The sequence below is a fragment of the Bombus fervidus genome, chromosome 7, assembly GCF_041682495.2.
Source record: "Bombus fervidus isolate BK054 chromosome 7, iyBomFerv1, whole genome shotgun sequence".
NCBI lineage: Eukaryota > Metazoa > Arthropoda > Insecta > Hymenoptera > Apidae > Bombus > Bombus fervidus.
Genome location: NC_091523.1, coordinates 10400485 through 10424479, shown reverse-complemented (window position 1 = coordinate 10424479; position 23995 = coordinate 10400485). Strand labels below are relative to the sequence as shown.

At 43.5% G+C, this 23995-nt stretch overlaps 1 protein-coding gene across 3 annotated transcripts in view; it reads left to right on the top strand.

Annotated features, from left to right (window-relative positions):
- Window positions 1–23995, top strand: part of Scgdelta (sarcoglycan delta) — a 218123-nt gene that overhangs the window by 112220 nt on the left and 81908 nt on the right. Inside the window, exon 1 of one of the 3 annotated variants that reach the window (XM_072006511.1) lies at window positions 22721–23519. The exons of the other annotated variants lie outside the window; for them this stretch is intronic. Coding sequence (XP_071862612.1) covers window positions 23493–23519 — 27 coding nt within the window. The 5' untranslated portion in view covers window positions 22721–23492. Of the gene's footprint in view, window positions 1–22720; window positions 23520–23995 lie in introns of those variants that run through there. 3 annotated transcript variants of the gene reach the window in all.

Here is a 23995-nt window from a genome sequence, read left to right as displayed (position 1 = left end):
AAAGCTCCATCGCCTACTGGAGAAACACAGGCGCGTTTGTTTGTCCCGGTCTTACTGCCACTTTTACGACCCACCTTTCGGTGTTTCCGCAATGAAATCGGTCCTCTGTTCTTCTCTCTAGATTTCCACCTCACTGGCCAATGGTGCGCTATCGTTTCTCAATGATTCGTCGAGACAGTGGAAATAATAATGCGGAATTATTTCGCGAATGATACCTCGGTTCGTCGCCTTTTCATTCGGTAATACTAGAACAAACTGTGTTATTTCGCTACTCCGTATTTTATGAACAGTTTCCAGTGGAAACTGGCGATTCGTATCTTCAGTTATTCACTTCGTTTCTGCTAAAGGAAACAGCAATTCACAGTGAAATAAATAAATAATTCTAGCGAGTAATATTTAACGATCGAAGTCATTTCTCGTTGATGTTCTTCGTGAATTTCTGATCAATTGAATTTCTGTTCAATTGAATTTCTGATAAACAAATTTAACCGTTTAACATTAGAATCTTATGTATTCTATATATTTGCAAGAATTCGTACAATTTTTATACTAAACGCTATCAAATAATGAAGTAAAAATCGAAATAATTAAACGCGAGTCGAGGAACAACGAAAAAGGAACTTTTTATACATTGAGACTCCTTCCTCATTGGACGAAAATGAAATTTAACATGGTTGGTTCGAGTGGCCGCTTTGTACGACGGTTTCGAGCGGTCGTCGTCAGCGGTCGTGTGATAATTGCGAGGTCGTGGGCCGACGACACTCGAGTATACGGTCGCGCGGGCTTACGAGCACTGACGGAATAAGAAGCGGAAAGCTTTTCATCAAATGGGAGGTGTAGTGCGGAGGAGGGAAATTCCGAGTCGTGCTTAAAACGCACGAGCGAAATGTTTAATTTACCCGCCTTACTGCCGGCTAGTCTTGAGCTTCCGTTTCGAGCCGTGAATATTCGCGAAACTCGGCGCTCGTTAAACAGCCAAGCGTAATCGGGCGATTTGTATAACCTTAATGACGGAGCCACCCTTTCAGCCCACCCTTCCACTTTTTCGACTCCCTTCTCTCTTCCTTTCTTTCTTTCTCTCGATACCCCGTGAGACGTTGCATAGTCCAATCCCTCAGCCGCTTCCGTCGATCGAACGACCAAGAACCCGGTCACGGTGGTACTTTATTTTTAATTAACGTAGTTGCCCGTTACCTTGAAGCTTATAATGCAGCCCCGTTCTGCCGGTTTCGGACGAGGTAAAACATCAAGTAAGAAAGAGAAAAAAAAAGTGTAGAAGGTAAGAGGGAAAATCAAGAGAAGGGGGCAGGGAAAGAAAAATTGTTAAGACGTCGACAACGACGCTGGACCGTTTAATCGAAAACTTTACGAGGAATTCAGCGACTTTTTACAAGCGTACGCGCCATAAAACTTCTCCCCCCTCTTCCCCTGTTTTCTTTTCCCATCCTCTTCTTTTCGATTTTTTCTATTTGTTTTTCCTTTCGTCTCATTCGATTCTATTCCGCCTTCTCCCTGCTCGTCGAAGCTGTAGATTATATAATTGAAGTCGGAGAATAAGGACGAGATGCATATCGATGCATAATGCAGACGAGTCGCGTACAAATTCCTGGCTTTTTTATCTCTGTTTCTCATTCTCCCTCCTCCTTCTTCCTGTGTACCTGCTCGGAGAAAAATATACGAACGCCGCGCATAAAATACGAGTCTTTCAATGTCGTCCTCGGGAGTGCTACTTAGCAGATACTGCGGAAGATCAGTGCCTCAAGTTTCGACTATTTCTTTCATTCTTCCATTCTTTCATCCCCTTCTGGCCTGGTTCATCTTGCCGCGCCGGCGTCCTTCTACCAATCGACTTCTCGTTGTTTCCCCGTCTTCTTTCGATCTTTTGCTCGTGTTCGTTTCACCCTTCGACCATCCTGCTCGTCCCCGTTTTCCGGTTGGGCTTTTTCCTCGTTTTCCTTCGGTCGAGCTTTCTTAGTCCTCCGCGTCGTCAGGACGGAGTAACGCAAATGGCAGAGTGAACTTGACTAAAGTTCAATATGCGGACGGTAACAGGGGGCAACAGGGGCGGCGATGGAACTTTTAAGTTTACAAACTCAGTCGAACTCGTTGCCCGACAGTTGGATTGATTTTAATATCGACTTTGTTCTCGAACTCGACTACTGGCCCGCTACTTTCGCGGCTTCTTTCCTTTTTCCGGCGTTCTAGTTCTTCCCCGACCCTTCTTCGTGTCCCATCGTCGCCATGCCAAAGTCACGGAAGAAGAAGACTGTTGTTTTATTCCATTCGTATTCGTCGGATATCGAAAGTAATCGCCGGCGAGTATCCACCGTACCCACTATCCATAGAATTTCCTCTTTTTCTGTTTCTCGTAAAAATATTAATCGCGGAACGGAGAACAGCAAGCTTTCTTTCAGCCGACTCGGCATCTCTATCAACTCGGTCGTACGAAAGGGACTTTCAATCGAAATTCCACGGAGCCAAAGAGAAGCCGGGCTAACTCAATCTTTTCCCCGCTTTTGCGGCGCAAAGTCGTGTAAACGAATTCCTCGAACGTCGCAACCGAACGTTCGCGACTCAACGAGAGAACTATCGCGACGGAATTATTTATCACGCTGCTCTCGTTCGTGAACGGACAGAAAGAAATTCGTAGAAACAAGACAGAAAAAGGCAGGAGGTCGTTGCGATACCTTTTACCCATCGGAGCTTAATTGAAAACACGGATGAACGTTCACGGATCGGCTGATCGTCGAATAAAATTCGACCGGATCCACAGTCAAACACGGCACCATGGTTACACTGATTCTCTCTCGTTGTCGCTTGTCGTCGTTCTTTTAATGCGTTATCGATAGCACGTATCGCCGCTTAATAATTCAATTGTCGGCGTTGTTATTGCATACAGAGAGATTTTCGAAGCATCCGCACAAATATTTTATCCACCCTCGAACCCCGCCTCCTCTTTTCCGTGGACCCTTCGACCAACCCCACGGATTTACTGCGCACGCTCGTTACCGGACGTGAAAAACGCGCACGGATCCCTGTAATTCACGGGGTATCTCGCAGAACTGTCGGGCATCGTTGTTGCGATCGCCGTGGATATATCTCCGTAATAGTTTCCAATCGCACGCAATTAATATTTCATTCAGTTAACTCGACATTACTTATTAATTTGATACGCGTCAAATTATTGCCATTTCCGCTACGTGTATTATTTTAACAAAGTACGGTGAAATTACAATTATCTCCCTTCCGCTACGTTCCCCTCTCTTCCTCCCACCTTTTCCCTTTCTCCCTTTGGTCGTCCGATGCGATAACGAAGTTCAACGTGAAGCGCATTAACTACTGATCGAACGTTTGCAGGTAGTCAACGTTATTAACTAATGATGCGAACGAGAGATCGCGACAGCTTCGTTTATGGCTGTGCCAGGCATCAGCTTGGCGCGTTTAAGCAGGAAATGGTACCAAGTCGAAGATCGTTCGTGATGTATTATAGAGTTTTCAGGTGGCCATCGAAAAGAAGGTCATCGCGTGATTATTTCTCACGTTGACATTTCATGTACCGCTCTATAAACTGTAATAACTGTTTTCATTTAGAGCGAAGGACGTAGGAACTTAGGAGAATTAGTCTTCACGATAATCAGATTTCTTACTCAGATTTGTAATATTTGTGAAATGTTGAATTAAAAATATTGGACTTGTGCTTGATTCCCATTCCAACACAGCTTACCGTGTCAAGGTCCTATAAAATTCAGAAATTAACACTTGACTCAGAAGATATATAACAGAATTTGCCCGTAGTTGGAATTTCAATCTATCGCATACTGTATCAATCCAGTTACAGATTTAATCCGCGAGCGACAAAATTGGAAATATCAAAATTATTCCCTGACCTATGAACAAAAAAAAAGTATGAGATCACACCGATATCCGTGACATGGATTCTAAAAATAAAAATAACCTTCTGAAACAAGGTAATCTGAATTAAATATTAGACCGTCCCGAGTTATAAATAAAATACTTTGTAATAAAATGAACAACTTTCTAAACTGTCTCTTAGAATCAATATCTTCTATTTTCGTTCTTATCCCCGTACTATGTCACTGTTCCTTCATATCCACAAATCGGAAATGTACGTTGCACGGATGACGTTGCGCGAAAGCGGATGGAAGTTTTGATTAGTTGCGGAGGGAATTGACGAGGAAGGAGCCGTCGCAGCGGAATCGCTAGCTAATTCTGGAAAGTCAAGCGTTGAATTTCGTTTACTTCCGGGTTTTCGCGGGGATCATCAAGCACATCTTTCGAACGAGTTCTTCGCGCTTAGCCTCGTTGCAATTAGGTGATTGCGGTCGTGGAACATATCAGGTAACAGTGGATTATTATTACGCAAACGGCAAGGATAATTGTTTCGAGACTATTATAGCAACCTGTTACTTGATCATCGCGTTCACCGCGCTCTCTCTTTATCCTTCTCAGACCTCGATGTCTTACTCGCAAAGGTTCTCGTTAATCTAGACGATTGTCGAGTTTCGTGGAATCTTGTTCGCCGAGATGTTATGACGATAAAATGATTCCCTTCCGGGAATGGAACGAGATTCGTGCGGGTTGAGGAAAGTCCTAGCGTTCGACCAACAGATTATAATCACGATTGTGATACTCTTTTCGATGAATTAGCATTTAAGTAGAGGTCGCATTATTTTTCATTTATTATTATTTTAGAATTCTTTTGCTCTCGCTGGAAAACGATATTGCGAAATTAGATTACGTTGCACTTGTGCTATACTCGCGTACTGCACTCAAGTATTTTCCTCAAACAATACAAAATCAATCATGGATCGTTTACGAGCCACAGGAAACGTTAAACGCCAGTATGCACGAAGCGGGGGAATATTTCAAGTAGTATCAGTCGAGCGCTGGTCAGACGTGCATTGATTTAATCGTGGTTCGAGCACACTTTAATGCATCGTTCTGAACGAATAAGCGAGATAGAAAAACAGAGTCGTCTGAGCGTGAGAAGGGACTGGGAAAGGGCTGGAAAGGTGAAGCTGTTCTCAGTGGAAAACTGGCTAAGACAAATTGCTGTTACGAACTATTTTAACCTCATTTAAATATCAAATTATGTTGGGTCGAGGAGATTATCGCGCGTGTCTCGGTTGGCTGAAAGCCGTGTGTTCACCGTAGTTGCACGTAATCTCGAGGCCCCGTTGGCTTATTTAAATACAGCGTTGAGCACGGAACAACTTTCAAATTGGATCCATCAATCGCCACGCGTCCGACGAGGCGGAAACTCATTGCCGCGGAATTATCCACGTCCTATAGCTGCTCGTAGGCCAAACCTTAGGTACGAAAGAGAGGCGAGTATAGCGGCTGAACTAATCGCGCACAAGACGCGACAGACCTCGAACGAGGCATAATATCGACGAAACGAAGTAACGAGTGGCTCCTTTAACCATTTCCGTTGGGTTGCTGGCATTCGAGTCACGCGCCGCTAACTGGATGTATTCAAATCACAACCGGCGTACCGGAGAAGCAAGAGAAATAGTTTCACCACCTCCTCCCTCTCATTCTCTCACTTCCACTTGCTCAGCCACGGAACCACCCTGTTCTCGGATCGTACGGGCTAGACTGTTTAGCGAAACTTCCCATGCCTCGCTGTCCGTTCCACCGACCTCCCCTTCTAAGGGGGAGACGACCAGCCAGCCCCCGCCACTGGAAATCTAATAATCGCGAGACTTCGTTTCGCAAGGCGACAATCTCGACGCCGATCGAGCAAACTCGATTTTTACTCGTAATTAAACTCTCTTCCTTCGCCGTGTTCCGTCGTAGTAGAAACTCTTCCTGGTATTGTTCTCTCTTCTTTCGCCACGTACCTACTTGGTCTTCTGTATCCTACTCCCCGAATACCTTAGTTGATACTTTGCGCGTGCTGAAATTTTACGACGATCGAAGAAACTCTCCCGGTCGTTCTACGAGTTGCACGTCGGTTGTAGGCAAAGCAGGCACTAACGAGGATTTCTTACTTAGGGCTCGCTTCTACCCGCGCCAATTTTCCTTGATCTTATTTCTTCCGCGAAGTTTTTCGCGGTCAGAAGTTTTTGAGATATTGCCGCAAAGGTTGGCGGATGCTAGTAACGAGAGGCTAACACTATCATCGCGATTTACCATTTAATTGCTAAATCAATTTCCCTCCATCACTACTTTCTATGCTTCTATTCTTCTCGTTCTTTTTCCTTCCTTTTCTTTCTTCTTACCTATTCCTCATTCGTTCTCTCTCTCTTTCTCATTTCTATACGTCTTCTCGTTTCACTGGCGTGAAAGCACAGACGGAATCGATCGACGCAGAGTTTCTTTCATTTTGAAATTACCCACGACCAACGAGGGGGAAATCTGGGTCAGGTTAGAATCACCTCTAACACCGGTCTTGCTCTCCCTTAAGTGCAGACACTGGAAATAAATGCCTTTAATGGAACGGTCCTTCTTTAGCGCGATTTCCTCGCGAGGCTGTCGCGATACGAACGCTCCCACGTGATGCATGAGAACGCCGGGGCGTGAAAGAAGTGTAAATTACGCGAGCTGGCCGCGTTAACGCCCACGTAATCCGAAAGGCATTAGACGGGCGTTCGCCCGCGAATTTGCTCGCCACTCGGTCGGTCCGCGTGTGTCAACGACATGCACCACGAATTAAGGGATGAAGATTGATTAACGAGCGTGATTTCGCCTAGAAGAAATAGGTTGGGATCGGAACAATCATTTAGAACTAGAACTTGACAGACATTGGAATCAAAAGTTGGTCGAATGTGATCATAAAATAGAAAGAAAGTATTCTACTTTGACAGGTTAGCTACTATACATCTGGTTAATAGATGACCTACTTCGTCAGACCGAAAGCAGCTTGGAAGAATACAAAGAACAGAGCGTTGGATTTTCAGAGCAGAATTTGTGTCTATATTCTTGGAACAACCATTCTATCAGCCGAGCATCTCCCTTTCGGATTTGCTTTCGACCTACTTGATGGACGACCTATTTCTCCTCGTAAAAACTCCAAAATAACCTGGAGACGAACAGAAACATCGCGCCGGTATTCCCAGTATATTCTATTAAAAACAGCATCGAAATAGCATCTATCCCCGACTTAATTCTCGAACGAATTCTGCTTTGTCCCAAAACCTAACCGCGTACAAAGTAGTTATCGTACTCGTCGTTAATATCCGCAAGTAGCGCAAAGTACATTCGAGGGGAACAAGCAGCTCCGAAACGACGAATACATCTCATTGTAGCGGTTTGACCCTTTCTCTGGAAAATTGAACTAGAGTGGAGAGTAAAGGGAAGAGGAGAGGAACGAAACGAAAGTTAGCCAGAACAGGGACGAACTTTTTCACGCGATTCTATTCACTGCTGTGGAAGCGGAATCACATTATCCGCCGTACGTTTCGTTCCTCGCCTCTCTCTTTTTCTCTTTCGCTCTCTCACTTTCTGTTACTGTTTCTGTCCTCTTCCGGTTCTCACTCTGGTCCGTGTGTCGATTTCTCTTTCTTGACACGGCGCTCGTAATTCACGGGATCGCGAACCTTCGTTCCAGTCGATACAAATCGGCCCTGGCATCGGGTAATTCCCCGGCGACACCGTTTTTCCTGACATTTTCCTAAAGCGTGACGCTGCACCGGTAAATACTCGTTTACCGCTAAACGGTTTTTTCGCGGTAGTCATTGGAAAATCCGCGATCAAACGACGCGGGATAAATGCTGCGGGGATGGAAAATACACCGTGACTCTCTGGATTCTGATTCAAGATTGTTTGATATCGTTTCGCCGTTTCATTTCACGAGAAAGATGTTCGAGTGTTTTCGGAAAATTTATGATCTGGAAATATCCGATCCTCGCTAAAACTAATGTGCCTGGGATTGATTATTTATTATTTACATGTAGTTTCCGTGTCTTGTCCTTCCGTTCTAATTTTATTAAATAAGTGTGACATTAGCGTATTAATTAATTAGGGAGTATTCGATGTTCATTTAAACTAATATATCTGAGATTGAATATTAGTATTCTATCAATTTGTTATGATTGATTTTATTCGGATTGTATTGATATGAAAATTGAAGTTTACATTCAAAGAAGCGTGTTACTTCGTCGTTAAAGTACTAATTATGTATCTGTCATTTTTTAATTGTTTTCTGCCGTTAATTTTATTTCCTGATTGTCTCAACCTAATAAGAGCTGTGTTAAATAATCATCGGGAAGACACACAAACAAGATCGGTGTTGATTAATTCAGTATCACACGGTACACAAACAGAATTAATTTCATTTTATTTAATTTTGATACTCGACCTTTGCAACAATATTTACTGATATTTCTCACTTATTTCATTAGTCACTATATTCATGCCAAGCTTACGCCGTAAATCCCCAAGCATGCCGATATTCGGTTACCTAGCTGAAAATTAGCCTGCTTTGATCCGAAAGCAGCTGGATCGTCGAAAATACAGGAGGAATGTGACGTGATGAACATCGACGAGAACGTCGATGTAATACCGTCTGTAAGATACGTGTGTCGCGTGTACGGTTCGAAGTAAACAGTGCAATATACGCGGGAGCCCGATTAAGCAAATTATAGATCCTAATGGACTAATGGTAATTACTGTTACTAGCAGGTTCTCGTATCACCTCGCTCTTGCCTCGAGTCTCTTATTTCCTTTCAACCCTCCCTATTCTCTCGATAACGTTTCCGCCGACACTTGTGGATCATTAATAAAACCAGACATCACCGGCTCACGCGCACAGATACACGCGAGTAACACGTGTACATACAGTCCCAGTATATCAAGTATACGAATACGACTGCAAAATGGAAATTCAAGGATGGCTGGCGGGAAAACAGAGGGTTTCGCGAGTATTTGCATACAGAAATCTTAAAAGAACAAATTTTTCCCGAAGCACCTTTTCTGTCTTCACCGAGCCTTGCCTTTGCCTCATCTACTCTCTCTCTCTCTCTCTCTCTCTCTCTACGTTCTTTTACTTCGTACCGGAGTCTCACTCCATTCCTCTCGATTTGCATACAAGATTGCAGATGCTCTTCGGCACGGCACGTTCCCCACCTCTTTTGACTCGCCCTTTTTCCTCTCGCTCGCTATCTTGCCTTCTTTTCATCTAATAGGTAGGCACACACCGTCTTGCTCGAGCGAGACTTTATCATCCCCCTTGTTTTCCACTCTGGCCAGAAGAAATGCCCAAAGGTATCGAATAACGTGACGAGGTTTTCTATAAACCGAGCTTGTCCTCGAGACTGTGACCTGGTCGTCGAACCACGACGACCAATTGATATTAGTGCCGGGGGGTGATCGTGTTAGCGTCTCGATTAAATTCCCGGTTGTTCTTTTGGACGACTTCTCCGCTTCGAGCTTTACGCCCAGAACGTTGGATTCTGAACTATCAACCTTTATGAACACTTACGAATCTTTATAAACGTTTATGGAACTTTCATGAACCCATATGAACTTTTATGAACCCTTATAAAACTTCGTGAATAAGTATGAACCCTCATGAATGAGGTTAGACATTATTGCAGTGAACTGTCGCAATGGTAGAAATGAGAATGAAGTTTAGTTGGAAAACAGATCGAGAGACATTTGCTGGAGTTGGAATTTTTTCCCTAAACTTATCGAAAATATAAAAATGGTCGATTTAAAGCGAGCAATATAATGATAGATTTTGTCCATGTTCTCTCTGATTTTATTGTATCCATAACGCTGTACGCTGTACGCCGTGGAATTATTAAAACAACTAGAGCGAAAACTTTTGACCGGTTGTTTATAATTATACAAGCATAGCCAATACCAGAGTAATTTATGCTCATTATACACGCTTGTACTCGCGTCCCGAATTGTATTATTACATTTAATCAATTGTTGATCAAAATCGAGTCCTGTTTATTCCAGTAAATGCAACAATATTTAAGAGCTCGCATCGGAACGAACGCAAGCGGAAATTTGCAATTCCACTCGAAAAAGAATATATGGGAAAGATCAATACGAATATCGAGTTCTCCGCCCTGTCAGCTTCAGATCCCTTGTCAGGCTAATTAGAATACGTTGTCGGTGTCGATATCCATCAAAACGTGATCTGCCTACTTCGTGGCTAGTTGAACGAATCTCGAGACCGAGAGAGTGGCATCGCACCACCTCGAGACTCGTCTCAGATTTTCCTCGGCTCAATAGAATACATTCTTCCATACATCGGAATCCAACAGACGGTATCTCTCTTTTCTTTTTCGCTCGTTCATTATAGGCGAATGTAACGTTGGTTACGATCCGACCTGGCGATGTTCTGGAATTAAATTTGATTATCGCGACCGAAGGTGGAGAAGGAATTGGCTGGGGATGGCGAACGCCTGCAGGAGCCAGCGGCGAATTTATATCGTTCCTTCCTACTTCGCTTTTAGTTCTTTTTTCTTCCTTTGTCGTAAATGCACCGACACACGCGCGCCACATTCCGCGGACCGATACGTTCGAGCCAGTATCGATCGGTGCGTTTCAATTTGCCCACCCTCGCTTTTTCTCGCTCATTCCGTGTCGATTGCCGTCTCTTTACTTAGAAACTCTGGAATTCGTCTCTGTTTCAGCCGGCGTGCCTCTTTTCTAGCTGGTTTCAGAAGGACCGTGCGATAACGTTTAAGACGAGACCGGCGAAGAAAGCGCATCCGAAATGTTTAAAACGCGGATCGAACGTATTATTTCAAGCGGAAACGAGATAAAGACGCCAAAGTAAGGGAAATATGCTGTTTCTCCGCGTCAATTCTCTCAGAATATTGGTTCGAAGGAGAATACGCTGGAAAGAAGGAGGTAACTCGATTGGTTAGAGCGATCTGACTCGGAAGATATAGCAATTTCGAGACAGAGAACGTGGAAGATTCGAGTGTTTTTGTTCTATGGCTTGTGTTGGAGTATTAGATATGCCGAACGTGAAGTTTCTTCTTCGTAGCGTTAATATTTCCTTATACGACAGTTAGTTCGTGGTGGTTTCCATTGTGGAATTCCTGTTCCCACGGCATTATAGTTCGACTATCGATCGGCTCAAGTAGATTGCCTATCTTACTACCGAGTACAGGCTGGGTCTAAGGTATGGCCCTATTAGGTGGTATCGCTGACGAACACGCTGTGGAGTATGTTAAATCGAAATATGTACTATTGTACAGACAGCAGGATCTCGCGCTCTTGACAGTCTCTGCATAAACAATAATTGAGAATATTTTTAACCTTTACTACCTACTAGTATGTTCCATTTTTGTCCTCCAATTTGATCTTCTTGCTCTTTTCGGCTGATTACGTTATTGCAAGTACGACAAAGAAGTGTAGTATTCGTTAAATATTCACCGAAATTATCACAAGGAATAATCTATATCCGTGTACCATGAGAGTGATAGAAGTTTTGTCGAGCGATGAAGAATGTTTGGAATAATGTTTATAGAAGTACCTGAGGTGACGTTATAAGTGAAGGGTGTATGGCTACCCAATATTTAAACGTTTTCTAGAAATGAGTAAAGTAATAAAAAAGAGTAAATAATAAAGAATAAACAGGCTCGAAAAATAAGTAAGTGTAATAATTTTATCGAATTTTAGTCGAACAGAAGAAGGATTGTAGTACGACGAACGTGCAGTCATTGTTATTTTACAAATCAATTCTTGTCTACAATTTTCCCATAATATTGTATAAATATCAAGTATGTGCTTACATATATAATACGCGATAATGACATTTACCACGTATATTGATCGTTCTCCCAAAAGTCGTTTCAAAGAGATTCCACGGTGATTCAAATCCCGGATCATGTGCACGAGAGACTTGCCGCGAATGGATCCACGGCCGCGGAAAATATCGGAATCTCGATATGCTCGTTGTATTTTGATTTATTCGGTGCATTCGTCGGATTTCGTGTTCTTCTTAGCTGTACGCAGCCAGGCCACGGCCGTGCACAGGCGTGCATCGTATACAAGACTGTCAGGTTGGGCAAACAAAGTATCGTATTTCGGATACGGTGGTGGCAGATGCCGCGAGCATAACGGAACCACCCTCTATCCTCTGCTCAGCGCCCCGTCTCTCTTCATCCCTTTTCCACTTTTGTGGCCCACTCTTTCGCTCTTGACTCGGCTTCTTCGTAAACTCACCATCTTATTTCGCGAACAGGTCGAGCGACGCCTTTATGAAAGCGGCCGAGTCTCGATATTAGCATAGGAAGTGAGGGCACCCACATTGGCGCAGCCTACGGTGTCTACCCAAACCTTTCCCCTTTTGATCCCGATGTCGAGATTCTACGTATAAACCGAATTAAATATTTATGCCATTATTTACCACAATGGTACATATTACGTTATCAAACGATGTTACGTATGTATAGTGTTACCAATATATTTAGTTGCTTATGTCTCACAAACATCACTAAAAAAGAATGTTTCCGTCGAGATATTGGAATGGAAAAGGGGGTTGTTCCTGGAGAATTTCGTAATACCGATAGAAACAGATGGAAATGGAAATAGAACGGTTACGAGCAGTGGAAGCACGCCGGTTCTCTAGGTGCGCGAGTTTAAAGATTAATCGGGCCAACAGTTGTACCTGTTGAATTACAACCGGAGTATTTACGGCCGAGACGAGGCTGCGCCAGAAAAGAGCGTTTAATCGCGCTCACGGAGTCGTAAAGCTTGGCCCAGAGGCTGGCACGCGAAATCGTATTAATACGGAATGCCGCCGCTTCGTATCGTGGCTGATGTTTAAAACGTAAACTCGTCGCTGTAGAACGTGCGGTAGCCTTCCTCTGTACTCGAGAGATTTTTCCTTGAACTTTCGTCTCGCGGTAAGGATATGATATCTAAACATATCGAATCGCGAAAACGAGGCATCACAAACGAGTATTAATTAAAAAAAAAAAACAAGTGTCAATTTAATAAAAAATTTACTATTACGTACTCGCGTACAATATAAATAATCACAAATACAGAGGGTCGTGTGTAGGCAATGATTAAGTACACGCCAGAATTTACGCTGTCCTTTGACACACGCGGATCAGGTGTATCCTCTGTAGGGGCGCATCGAAGTCATTATGTTTCGGTCATCGAGGTCGAACATAAATTTCAATATCACCGACCGGTTGTTCTAGTTAAAATTTATTACGGTTGCGGCTCGCGGAGCGTATATTTTCCTCAGTGGCGTGTGCGATATTCGTGTCAGTGAACGAAGAAGCATCTGATCTCATGCCGAACGAACGGCCAGAACTCTGGAAGCATAATTGCTTTTCAACTGTTCGCATTAAGGTCTTGGTTTCTAACCATCCGTTTGCCACGTTAATGAAAAAGAACACGTGGCAACGCTCCACGGGCTTGCACGAGCGCGACTGTTTTTCTTTATTTTTTGTCTTCCTTGCACCGTCTACTTTCCTCTTCCATTTTGATGTAAATTTAATTACCGCTAGATTCCCGGTTGAAATACGCAGGTCCTTATTAACGCGTCCCATTAATTCGCACAAGAAGCACCCGGGACGAGAGATCTTGACTTTGGAGATTCGTTTCGGAGCGCTCGAATGACAATAGCCTCGAGAATGTTCTTGGTTTTCGCGCTATCCTCCAATTAATATTGATTAGTATATCGAAAAATCCCTGAAGTTAGAATAGAAGGTAAAGGGTAAAAGATTTGTGGGCAGGCGTAAAGAACGCGGATTTTTGAATGAAGGATTCTTGCAAAGAACTCTATTAAGATCTCCTACAAGACGCATTTAAAATTCTCCTTTGCAAGGTGCTTAAATCTCTGACGATTAATTCTCCCTGAAAACACCGTGATCATCTCATAAAATACGAATTTCCTCGATAAAATAATCTTTCGCGGAAGAACCATTAACTCGGGACAGCGGAAAGTCGAAGAAAACAATCCGCTGTATTATTTCGACGAGAAGCTTGGGTAAAGCCCTGGAGGTGGCTCAAGGGAATATCATTACCGATAAGAAATCTCGTTAAAACAGTGGGCTGAACGTCTTAAAGAAGTCAATTTTCCGCATCGAGACGCCGGCAACGTGCGTACGGAATAATTTCCCTTACGACTGCCAGCGTTTCCATTCTCATTTCCTGTTTAGGGATCAAGGGAACCAAGCCGTTCCTGGTCACGAGTTTTCTCGTTATTTGTTTGCGTCCACCGAACAAGACAGAGTCAGCCCATACCAAGAAACAACGGAATTACCTCGGTGTTTCCTCTCTCTCTCTCTTTCCTTCTCTCTTTCCCACTCCTTGTGTACAAGACACGACGAACCGAGCGATGGCAGAAATTCAAGTAACTCGACCGACGTGGTATTCGAACGGACAGAAAGAGAGGAAGGGCTACGCTAAACACGAAAAGGCCTTCGATAAGCAGTTCTCGAGTTGTTAATGCGAAACTGATCGAGGGAAACGACATTTTCAGGCCTTCGCCGTTACAAGGAGACGCGGGTCGCCCGGCATTTTCCGGCGAGTTCACCCCATTAAACATTTTTGCTATCTCGCCGGAATCTGTTCGAGGGTAGACACGAGCAGAGGAACAGTGGAAGGTTGCCGGTGAGAGACAGAGTGGGGTACGGTATAAACGGTAAGCGAAGGGGTGAAAGGCGGTAGGGGTTGCTCGCTATCTAGACGTCGGCACCTGTTGCTTTTCCAGTTGGCTCTCGCTTCTCCGTTTCTCGCGTCGCTCCTCTTTACTTCTTTTTCTCTCTTTCGTTATTTTTCTATTCTTTGTTTCTGCCAGTCTCTTCTATTTTCGCGCTCTCACTCTTCCTTTATGTTTTCATCTTCCTTTCTCTTCCCGACCTCGTTTGCCCCGATTCTTCCACGACGAGAGAGAGCTTCCGTGAGATTGAGACACACCACTCAGGACCACTTACGCCCTTATAGCCGCTCAAATAGTATATTTTCTATTACCTTCGTGAATATAGGAATATTCTAACCTACAAAGGAAACAGAATAGGCGCTGTGTTTTCGAAACTATCGTTTAATCGATTTCATTGAAGTTACCCAAACTCATGTTTCATTTACCGAAATTCAAGAATAGCTCGGTCTGACCAATGAACGTCTTTATCTACTTAAACGCGCCTTCCACTCTTTCGCATTTTTACTCCAATTTTTTTATCCACTTAGAATCGGAGAAACGATGAAACATAAATTACAGAGTGTTACACGCGGAGTTGATGTTACGTACACAGCAATTTCGACAACCGCAGGATCGCGGTGAACGATGACGTGTACAAACGCGCGTCGTTAAAGGGTATAATCCGGCTCGCTCTTTGCGCTGGCTGGCGCAATAATCAGCTGAGGGGCTCAACATTGATATTACGTGTCCTATATTGCGGTATACGACACGCAGATAGTCCATTCAGTGGCACGACCCTCCAATACACGGGATCCCCGAATGTATTAGAGGAATACCATTGTGACGTGGCTTGATTATGAGGCTCGTAGCTTGCCCGCCTCTACATCCTCGATAGGTCCCGTCCCATCGTTGCCCTGCGTCTCCTCTACGGACCTGTACTACGAGAGGTCGTATTGCTCACAGACTCGACCATGAGCCATCCGGATATCGCCGTCATTACCTCCATCATTACGTCGTAACGACAAAGGAATCGATAGTCGTGCCGATCCTTAAAGGAAATGTACGCGTGTTACCGTGGCCGCAAATTCGTACAGCTATTATCGAAACTCGATCGTCTAAGTTTTTAAAGTCTACCTTGAAAAGGTGTTTGTGGTCGATAGAAAGCATAGAAGTTGGTGGTTGAATATTTAGGGGCGTGTTACCTATTTCGCGTGCACCATGCAAGATGAATCTTTATTAAAGACATAGGCGGTGGTTAACTTTTTAGTTGCACTTTTTTGTTCTTTCCATGAACCGTTGTTTTATGGTAAGCGTTGCAAGAGAAAAAAAAAAGGAAGCTTTTTCAAAGGAGGGAACGGAAAGACTGCTAGTAATACGTTGTGGATGTGTTTCGTGATCCTGCGTTGATTACGAATTCAGCGTGAAGTAGCCTGTGGGACCAATGACGTCGCAGTGAATCGTCGATTGTTACCCTTTAGTAACCCGCTCGTGTATACTATATGAAAATGAAACGATGAACACACGTGTATACACCATTATGGACTTTATTCATAAGCACAACTTTAATACTTCGGTTTACTTTTCTTCTCTTGCTTTTTTCTTTCGATTTAACGTACCGTAAGTATCGTTGAATTGGACGATAACTATGGTCGGTTCTGTTTCAACCAAGCCGTAATTTGGTGCGCGACGTCGTTTGATATTAAAACCCGTCAGAGTTTGTAAAGACGGGAAACGTTTCCTTGGTTGAAAATTCACGAGCGTAGTGTTGCGCGGACGTAACTACGGCGTAATTCGGAATTTCAAATTTACGGTGAGCATAATCCCGAAAACAGGCCGGGCCACGCGGTGATTTGAAGCGGTTGTCGCGGCCATTTCGGTGCTTATACGCGGTGAATGAATTTTAGAGTACCAGCCGCCGGATAGATATACTGCCAGCTGGTATAATGGATAGCGTACATGGAACAGCACCGCGGCGAATCATCGATCATTGCCTTTTAATGGCTCAACCTATGCGCTACTTAAAAGGGATCGTGACACTCTATAGGGGATACGTCTAAGATAAATCGTCGTCACTGCCAGCTTAGAGTCAAGTGTACTTTAGCCCTTTCCATCCTCGAGTACGTGTGCCCTTGCGTGTGAACGGCTGCATTATAGTTCGCCCTCGAGGAGCTCGGTTTACAAATACCTCGTCTCTCCTGTTCCATAAGCGTATTCTTGTATCTACTTGGAGCATGATTTTTCATGCAAAAGTTGCTTAATAGTATCTGTAAAATTGTTCAATTTCTCTTACATAAAAATTTGACGAAATTCTACGATGAACGAAAATCTGCTGAAATCCCCCGATATCTCATTCGTCGAATTAAACCGCATTCGTATCGCTGAAATAAAAGAGTTGTCTCCGATTAACTCCAGCCAAACCAAATCCTTCGATTGATCAATCGAACTCTACATCGGATAAAAATTCGCTAAATGTTACGGTCAATACCTCATACTTTCAAGTTGAAGCAAAGCACCAATCGCTTTCCAAACATAAGGTAAATGTTTCAACCTAAATCAACAATCAATTTTTGGCAACCACTCTTATAAATTACCGATCGAGAAAATCCTCTGCGCGCTAAGAATCAGACACACTTGAAACTTACTTTGCTCGTTACCCGCAAGTGAAAAATCAGTCAACCAGCCTGTAATTCCTTTCACCAGGTCGAGTCATATCCTTGGATCGTATCTGCGGGAGCAATCCCAAGCTATCTAGTGCTTACAGACTACGCTCGGAGTGTGATGGTGAACGAGTTCCAAGATCAGCACCATAGAAGAAGCGGGAGAATCTTTGGAACGGGACGACGAAGATCGAAACAAAGTGAAAGGATGCCGAGTGTTCGGCAACGTCAGGAGAAGAGAGCGAGAGAGCGAGAGAGAGAGAGAGTGGATGCAAGCAACTTGCAAGGATGTACAAAAGGGACAAAAGGCGAGTTAGACGGAAAGAAGGAAGATCCCGCGGAGGAGATAACGGTGGCTGCCGAGCAAACGAGTTTCGCCGAGTTTGGACAAGAGTTTAACGGTTTAACGACGCTAGATGGTTTCAGAGTCCCTGGCTCAAAGTAGCTGCGTCGTTATCTGATACCGACGAACCGACCTGACGTAAAAGTGTTGACCGAAAACTCTTCCCGCGATTTCGTCATGCTTTTACGCGATTCAACGCGCGCCAAACTTTTTCTCTAAGCTAAATACGCATGGAGCTCAAAATACATGGCGCTCATTAACAGAACCGCATGATGTACCGCGTTACATTCCATTCGTGGCACGGGAATTACTCGTTGAATGCTAGATCGGTTCATTTGCCGTACCTGGATCTTGTCAAAGTTCTTTGCAAGCCACATGCCGAGGGAAACCTGCCATCTTCTCCGCTTTGACGGATTACGTGAGGCGTGTTAAGCAGGATGTATCGTTGCTTTAAGCGGCTTGTTTGATATCTGATACACAACAGAGACATTGGACAAGTCAGTTGGAATTATTATAATTGACGGTGATTAGAGGATTTTGGATCTTCTCTAGAGGTTGTAGTTCTTATGGGTATCGCGGAATTGTCGAAAGTAAAGCTTCCAGATGTAGTATTGATAAAAGATGATAAATGTTAATTGTGTAGCTGACTATTGACATTGAGAATTTCATATAAAATAGAGTCGATCGGTTTGACTTTTAAGACACTCGTACCCGAATGTAGCAATCAAAGGCGAAGGTACAATTTATTCGACTCGTCAGTCAGTAGCAGTCATAAGCTGAAAAGATGGAGCTCAATTATAAGATACGATCTACAGCCTATTGCAAAACTATTTGATACTCTTTCTTATTTCTCCGAATAATATGAAGAGACAAGTTACAAAGTTAAGAAATTCCCGATACCAACTTTCCGTGAAAAATTTCGAGATCTGTTTCCCCCTTGTAAACGTGACGGAATTCGTTGCACGAGGAACCAGAGAGCTTTGGACTGGCTGGACTTTCGCGAGAAGTAAACGACACCGTGAGGCAGGGCTGGTAAAGCTACTGGGTCGAACAGTTAGGGAAGGGAAGAACAGACAGAAGTTGCAGGAGAAGCAGGAGGAACGGCGTATTGTTGGCGAAGAGGAAGAGGAGTCACGAAGCGGCTATAAATACGTTGCACCACCTGCACCTAACGTCCACCTACGTACAGACTAGACAGAACCGAATCATGTGCCTCGTTGCTCGAACAGGCACGAAATGCCGTGCCGGCTTGTCTTGCGTATTCGGCCTAGTTTTTACGCGAAATGCGCAATGCTATTTCTTCCCGACTACTCGCCCCTTACAACGAAGAAAGTCAAATCTGGTAGTCGGACTCAAAGAGAATTACTCGATCATCTCTCCGTCAGCATGAACAGGCGTGTAAACTTCATAGATGAACGTGGTCGTATCCTAAGTACGGTGGTGGCTGGCGGCCATACACAGTTCCTTTCAGGTCGAACCGCATTTCTAGAGCTCGACCTCGATAACGAACATTTAATATGATTTCCGGGATGTAAGAGCAGCACGTGTCTCGGATAATAAATTGCTAGATAATAGACGCTATCCGATAGAACTTATTAATTGTAAGACAAGTTTTGATCGTTCCATAATCATCTTTCGTAATTTATCGTGTTAATTGTTCTTGTACAAAGAAGGGAACGAATATTTGCCTTTAAATCGAGAAGCACGCAATTACCGCGTATCCAAGGGATGAAATGTCTGGTGGAAAGGATTCTCGTGTCGCGTCGTGGACAAACAACTCGATAGCTACCAGGTATGGTTTATTTTATTCATTCTCGGGCTGAGCGTACAGACAGAGAATTGCACGATGGATATATCACCAGGGATATAAGGTTACTCGATGCCGCGAGCTAAAGCCAACGGTACACGCGATCTCGTCTGGTTCGGTTGAAAAGAATAACCGACGAACGAACGAACGAAAGAGAGAGTCAGAGAGGACCAACGTCGGTACGAGTGTTACGAAAGAAAAAAGAGGAAAGAGGGAAGAGAGGAAATTAAAAAGGACAAAAAGAAACGAAGAGGAGAGGAAACGTAGAAAAGAAAGGCAGCGTTGAAAGGAGAGAAAAAAAGGAGAAAAAGATGGTAAGCCAAAGCGATGTTGGCAGCGCGATGTAAAAAAGTCGCGCCTCTTTACCATCGCGACTTTTTTCATTCGCGCATCACTTTTTAAACCCGATACCCTTGAGCGTAGATTTTTAAGCAAACAAATACCTATCGAATGTATCGCGGAGCGAACGGAAGGCAACGAAGAGGTCTAGGAACCGGAAAGTAAAGAGGGATGGGGGAGAAAATAAGAAGCATAAACTGCCGGCACACAGAGAGCAACGGGGTGAAGGAAACGGGGGAAGAGTGGAAGAGGATAGGAAGGTCTCGGTACGCGGTACAAGGGTAGTTTACTACGGGCGTGTTAATTAAACAAAAAGCCACCCCGTATACCAAGCTAATTAGAGTGGCTCTCCCACTAACGCGCGCGTTCTTCGCTTCAAAAATATTTTCCTGCTACTCCTCCTCTAGTGCGAAAGAGCAATCCTTTTCCTTCTTTCCGCGTATGAACACGTACCGTTGGATTTTCCTCGCATTTCCTTTCTTTCTTTTTCCTTGCAGCTTCGTTTTTTCTTTGCTCCCTTTCTCTTTGCTTCTGTTCTCTTTCCTTCCTCTCTCACTTTTTTCCTTTTCTCTCATTTACTTTACCCCAGTACGTTATTCTTCCTCAACTCTAGGTCGCGCGTTCTTCGTTCATTGGTGCGTTCCGAGCATTCGTAACTCCATCGTGCGCAAGCAGACGTTTGACGCGTCCTTTTCTGCGATGTTTACCGCCTGCGACAGAATAATTTTTTCGCGCGACATACGGGAATATGATTATTTCGTCCATTATTCTTTCCTCGAACATTTTATTATTATTATTTCGTAGAAGGTGAAAAAGCAGACGGCGGGTGTACCGTTAATGAGACTTCATAAGCGATTTTCGTTTCGTATGACAATAAACGCGACCATTGTCGGATTTGTTTATACAATCGTTCCCGCGTGCAATGTATTTCTCTCGAACAAACAGTTTCCGTGTGAACGATCCGCCGTTGTGTTCGCCAACTTCTAACGAGCACGGATATCCATACTCGAAAATACCGTCCTCTCGAGTCTTTTCACCCTCCATCATCCAGAGTCGATCGATCGAAATGAAAGATTCAACGAGCAGCAAATACCAATCGGGATGGACATCGAGCATGCACGTCGAAAATCACGATTTTCTCGCGAGGGAGAAGCACAACCGAGCGAGAAGATTAAACAGCTCGTACATGGTAGCGCGTTTTATTCGATTCAAGCGGTCCGGTCTCACGCAATGGCAGATTTAGGGCGAAAACGGACCAACCGCGATTAGGATTCGCTAACGCAGCCGCAAACAAACACTGTGGTCAGAACGATGGTGGATAGAGGAAAGGAAAGGGACAGAATTGAGATAGGGAGCGGTAGATGGAGTGAGAGAAAGAGAGAGAGAGAGAGAGAGAGAGTGAAATCGAGTGAACACGAGGGGACGGTTAACAGACAGCAAGGGACAGAACGTAAGAGAAAGAGCGAACAGAAGGACAGAGGGTTGAATGGAGAGAGAAACATCTGCGATCGGATTAGCGGTGAACAGTGGCGACACTTCCGGGTGATTAGGCTGATTCCGCATCCACTCTAAGCCTGCGCTTACAACCTTGCTGTTCGATGGACTACCAAAGCTCCGTCCGTACAATTCGCATTACCGCTTACCTCTGCTCTCTGACTACTTCCCTATTAAAATTCCCTGTTCTCTGTAGTTCTTTTCGAGCTACCGGTTCCCTGGCATGCAAAGCAGCGTCGAGATTGGACGCTGATCGATCTTTGTCCATCGTACAACGTTGAGGGGTCATGATAGATTAATGCTATAAGGACTGCTTTGTCGAGGTAGAAGTGTAAAGGATGTGCTTTCGACGAAAATGAAGTGGAGATTTTTGTGGTAGGGTGAGGAAACGGTGTACTGTTCTATTTTCATAGCTCGGGGTTGTTACGTAGAATTTATCGATCATTTAATTGGCGAGGAAGTAGATTTTTAATTTTGTGCACACCGAAAATATCCGTAACACGATCGACGAATAATTCTAGCAGACTTCCATGTTAAAATTTTTCGAAAGTAAATGTTTTGTTTGGAAACAAGCTATAGATATAAATTTATTAACCTGCGAAAATGATACGGGAAGCAATTTTTATAGAAGTTACAAAAAGTTGATAGAATATTCGTAAGAATATTACTTCTCATTACCTACTCACTTTAATGGTACAATTATTTAACAATATTATTCGTTCTCGTACGAGCATATGTATTATTTAACAAACAATTCTACGAAGTTTTTCTCACCGTGACGCCAAAAAGAAGCAAAACGTGAAACGTTGCACCGGACACGTCGCGTGATGTTAATTCTGGGCTAGTAGCGGCACGCGTCGCAAGTCGGTCACTCGTCCACTCAGGAATCCATTCAGAACGGGCGATAAATCGTCGACAAGAGCGACGTGATATGCGAACAAATTGGATTTCTCGTGCTCCTTTGAGGGAATCACCGAATTTCACCGCCCTGGACAATCGTCCTCTCGGAAAAGAAGAATTTACTGGAAGAAGACGCTGCTCGATGCATTCTGAGTGAAAATTGCCGTGCGCACAGCAGATACGCCAAACGAGGAAGATGCTGAAGGCGTCTGAAGTTGTTTAACTCGTGTCGTAGACCTCTATTCCTTGTAGTAGTTTCGTGTTTTCCCTTTTCTGACGCTCTTATGTTTCGTCATCTAGTCTTTATATCCCTTTCTCCGCTGTAAGCGTAAGTTTTTGCAATAAAGTGTATTAGAGGGAACAGTTTGCGATAAGATGTAAAATAGTATAAGAGAGACGTTATTACTATCATTGTTATATATGACCCTTTAAAATACAATCCGGTTACAAGTCGTTTGTGAATAACAATGTTCTATTAGTACTATACCTGCAGAAGGATTATGAACAAAAAGAGTCTATCGAATCAGAAAATTTATTAAACACACAATTTATTGGCGTTTAATGCGATTAACGCAGTCAAAGTGATCAAAGGTCGTACGTTGAGTTCCTTGATGCAGTGAACTATTGTGATTTCTATCGAATGACGTTGACATATCTAATTGAAAAAGGGGTAAGGATACAAATTATAATAGTTTCTTATTCATCAGTTTTATAAATTGAAGAAGATCTCAGAATGAGGAAAATTAACGAAGGTTTGTTATTACACCTTAAAATGTTCATTAACAAATTGAGCAATCGTTCGTTTACTAAAGTAAGGATTATAAATTATCGTGGATAAAAATTAGTTGAAAGAAGTCCGTTATCCATGTATCTTACACGTTAATCTCGCATTAACCTTATTTTAAAATTAATGCCTTCCTAAGTTACCAAACTCTTCCAAGAGTTCATCTACGTTGCCATAAGCTTTATTTCAAAATTAAACGCGTCCCATCAGAGATATATTTTGGTGACTTCCTAATTGTTCTTTCTAGTTCGCTTCGTCGCCCGCCTACGCATAGAGTCGAATCTCTTGTTCTTCCTCATTCTCGTGTCGAGTTTCTTCCTAGACGCATGTTCCTCTCTTCCTGAAGGAACGGTTGATAGTGTTTCTCGTGCCAAGAGGTAGTCGATCGTGCTAGATCGCCACTTGGCTCGTGTACAATTGCGCGAAAGTCGCCGATGAATAGAGGGAGTACGCTTAAAATTCGAGTGAAATAGTCAAGGGGAGGAAAATAATGAGTGAGTCGCGTGAACAACAGTGTATCACTGGAAGAATGTGAATTTCGCTTCGTATGAATGGCCTGGGAGCAAAACACCTGTTAAATGAAAGGTGAAACGTCGGGTGGGAAGGTGAACCTTTTCGTTGTAACACAACGCGATATTATATAATTGAAAGAAAATTAGACAATTTGATTAAATATAAATATTTGGATTCAGTGTTCTTCGTTTTCTTTGAAATATTTTTCTTCGAAGAAAAAAGTATCCTGTACATCACACCACTCCAGATTCATACATACACCTGCGTACATGCGTCCAATACATTGAAGCATCATCTATTCCTAAAATATCCGACAGAGCTGTCGATATAAGTACTTTGTCTTCTTGAATTACGAAAGACCATTGTGTCCACTTTCCTTCTTCTCTCTCAGAACGTGGCCACGAACTCGCTTTAGATACAATGGAGAACAGTCGGGGAACGGGACCTACACGCGGCGCACATCTGCCAATTAGCGAAAGATTGAACTTGTAATAACGACGCGGCGTAACTACCAACGTGAACAATCCTTTAATAATACCCGCGCCCGCTATTCAATTTCCGTCTGAAT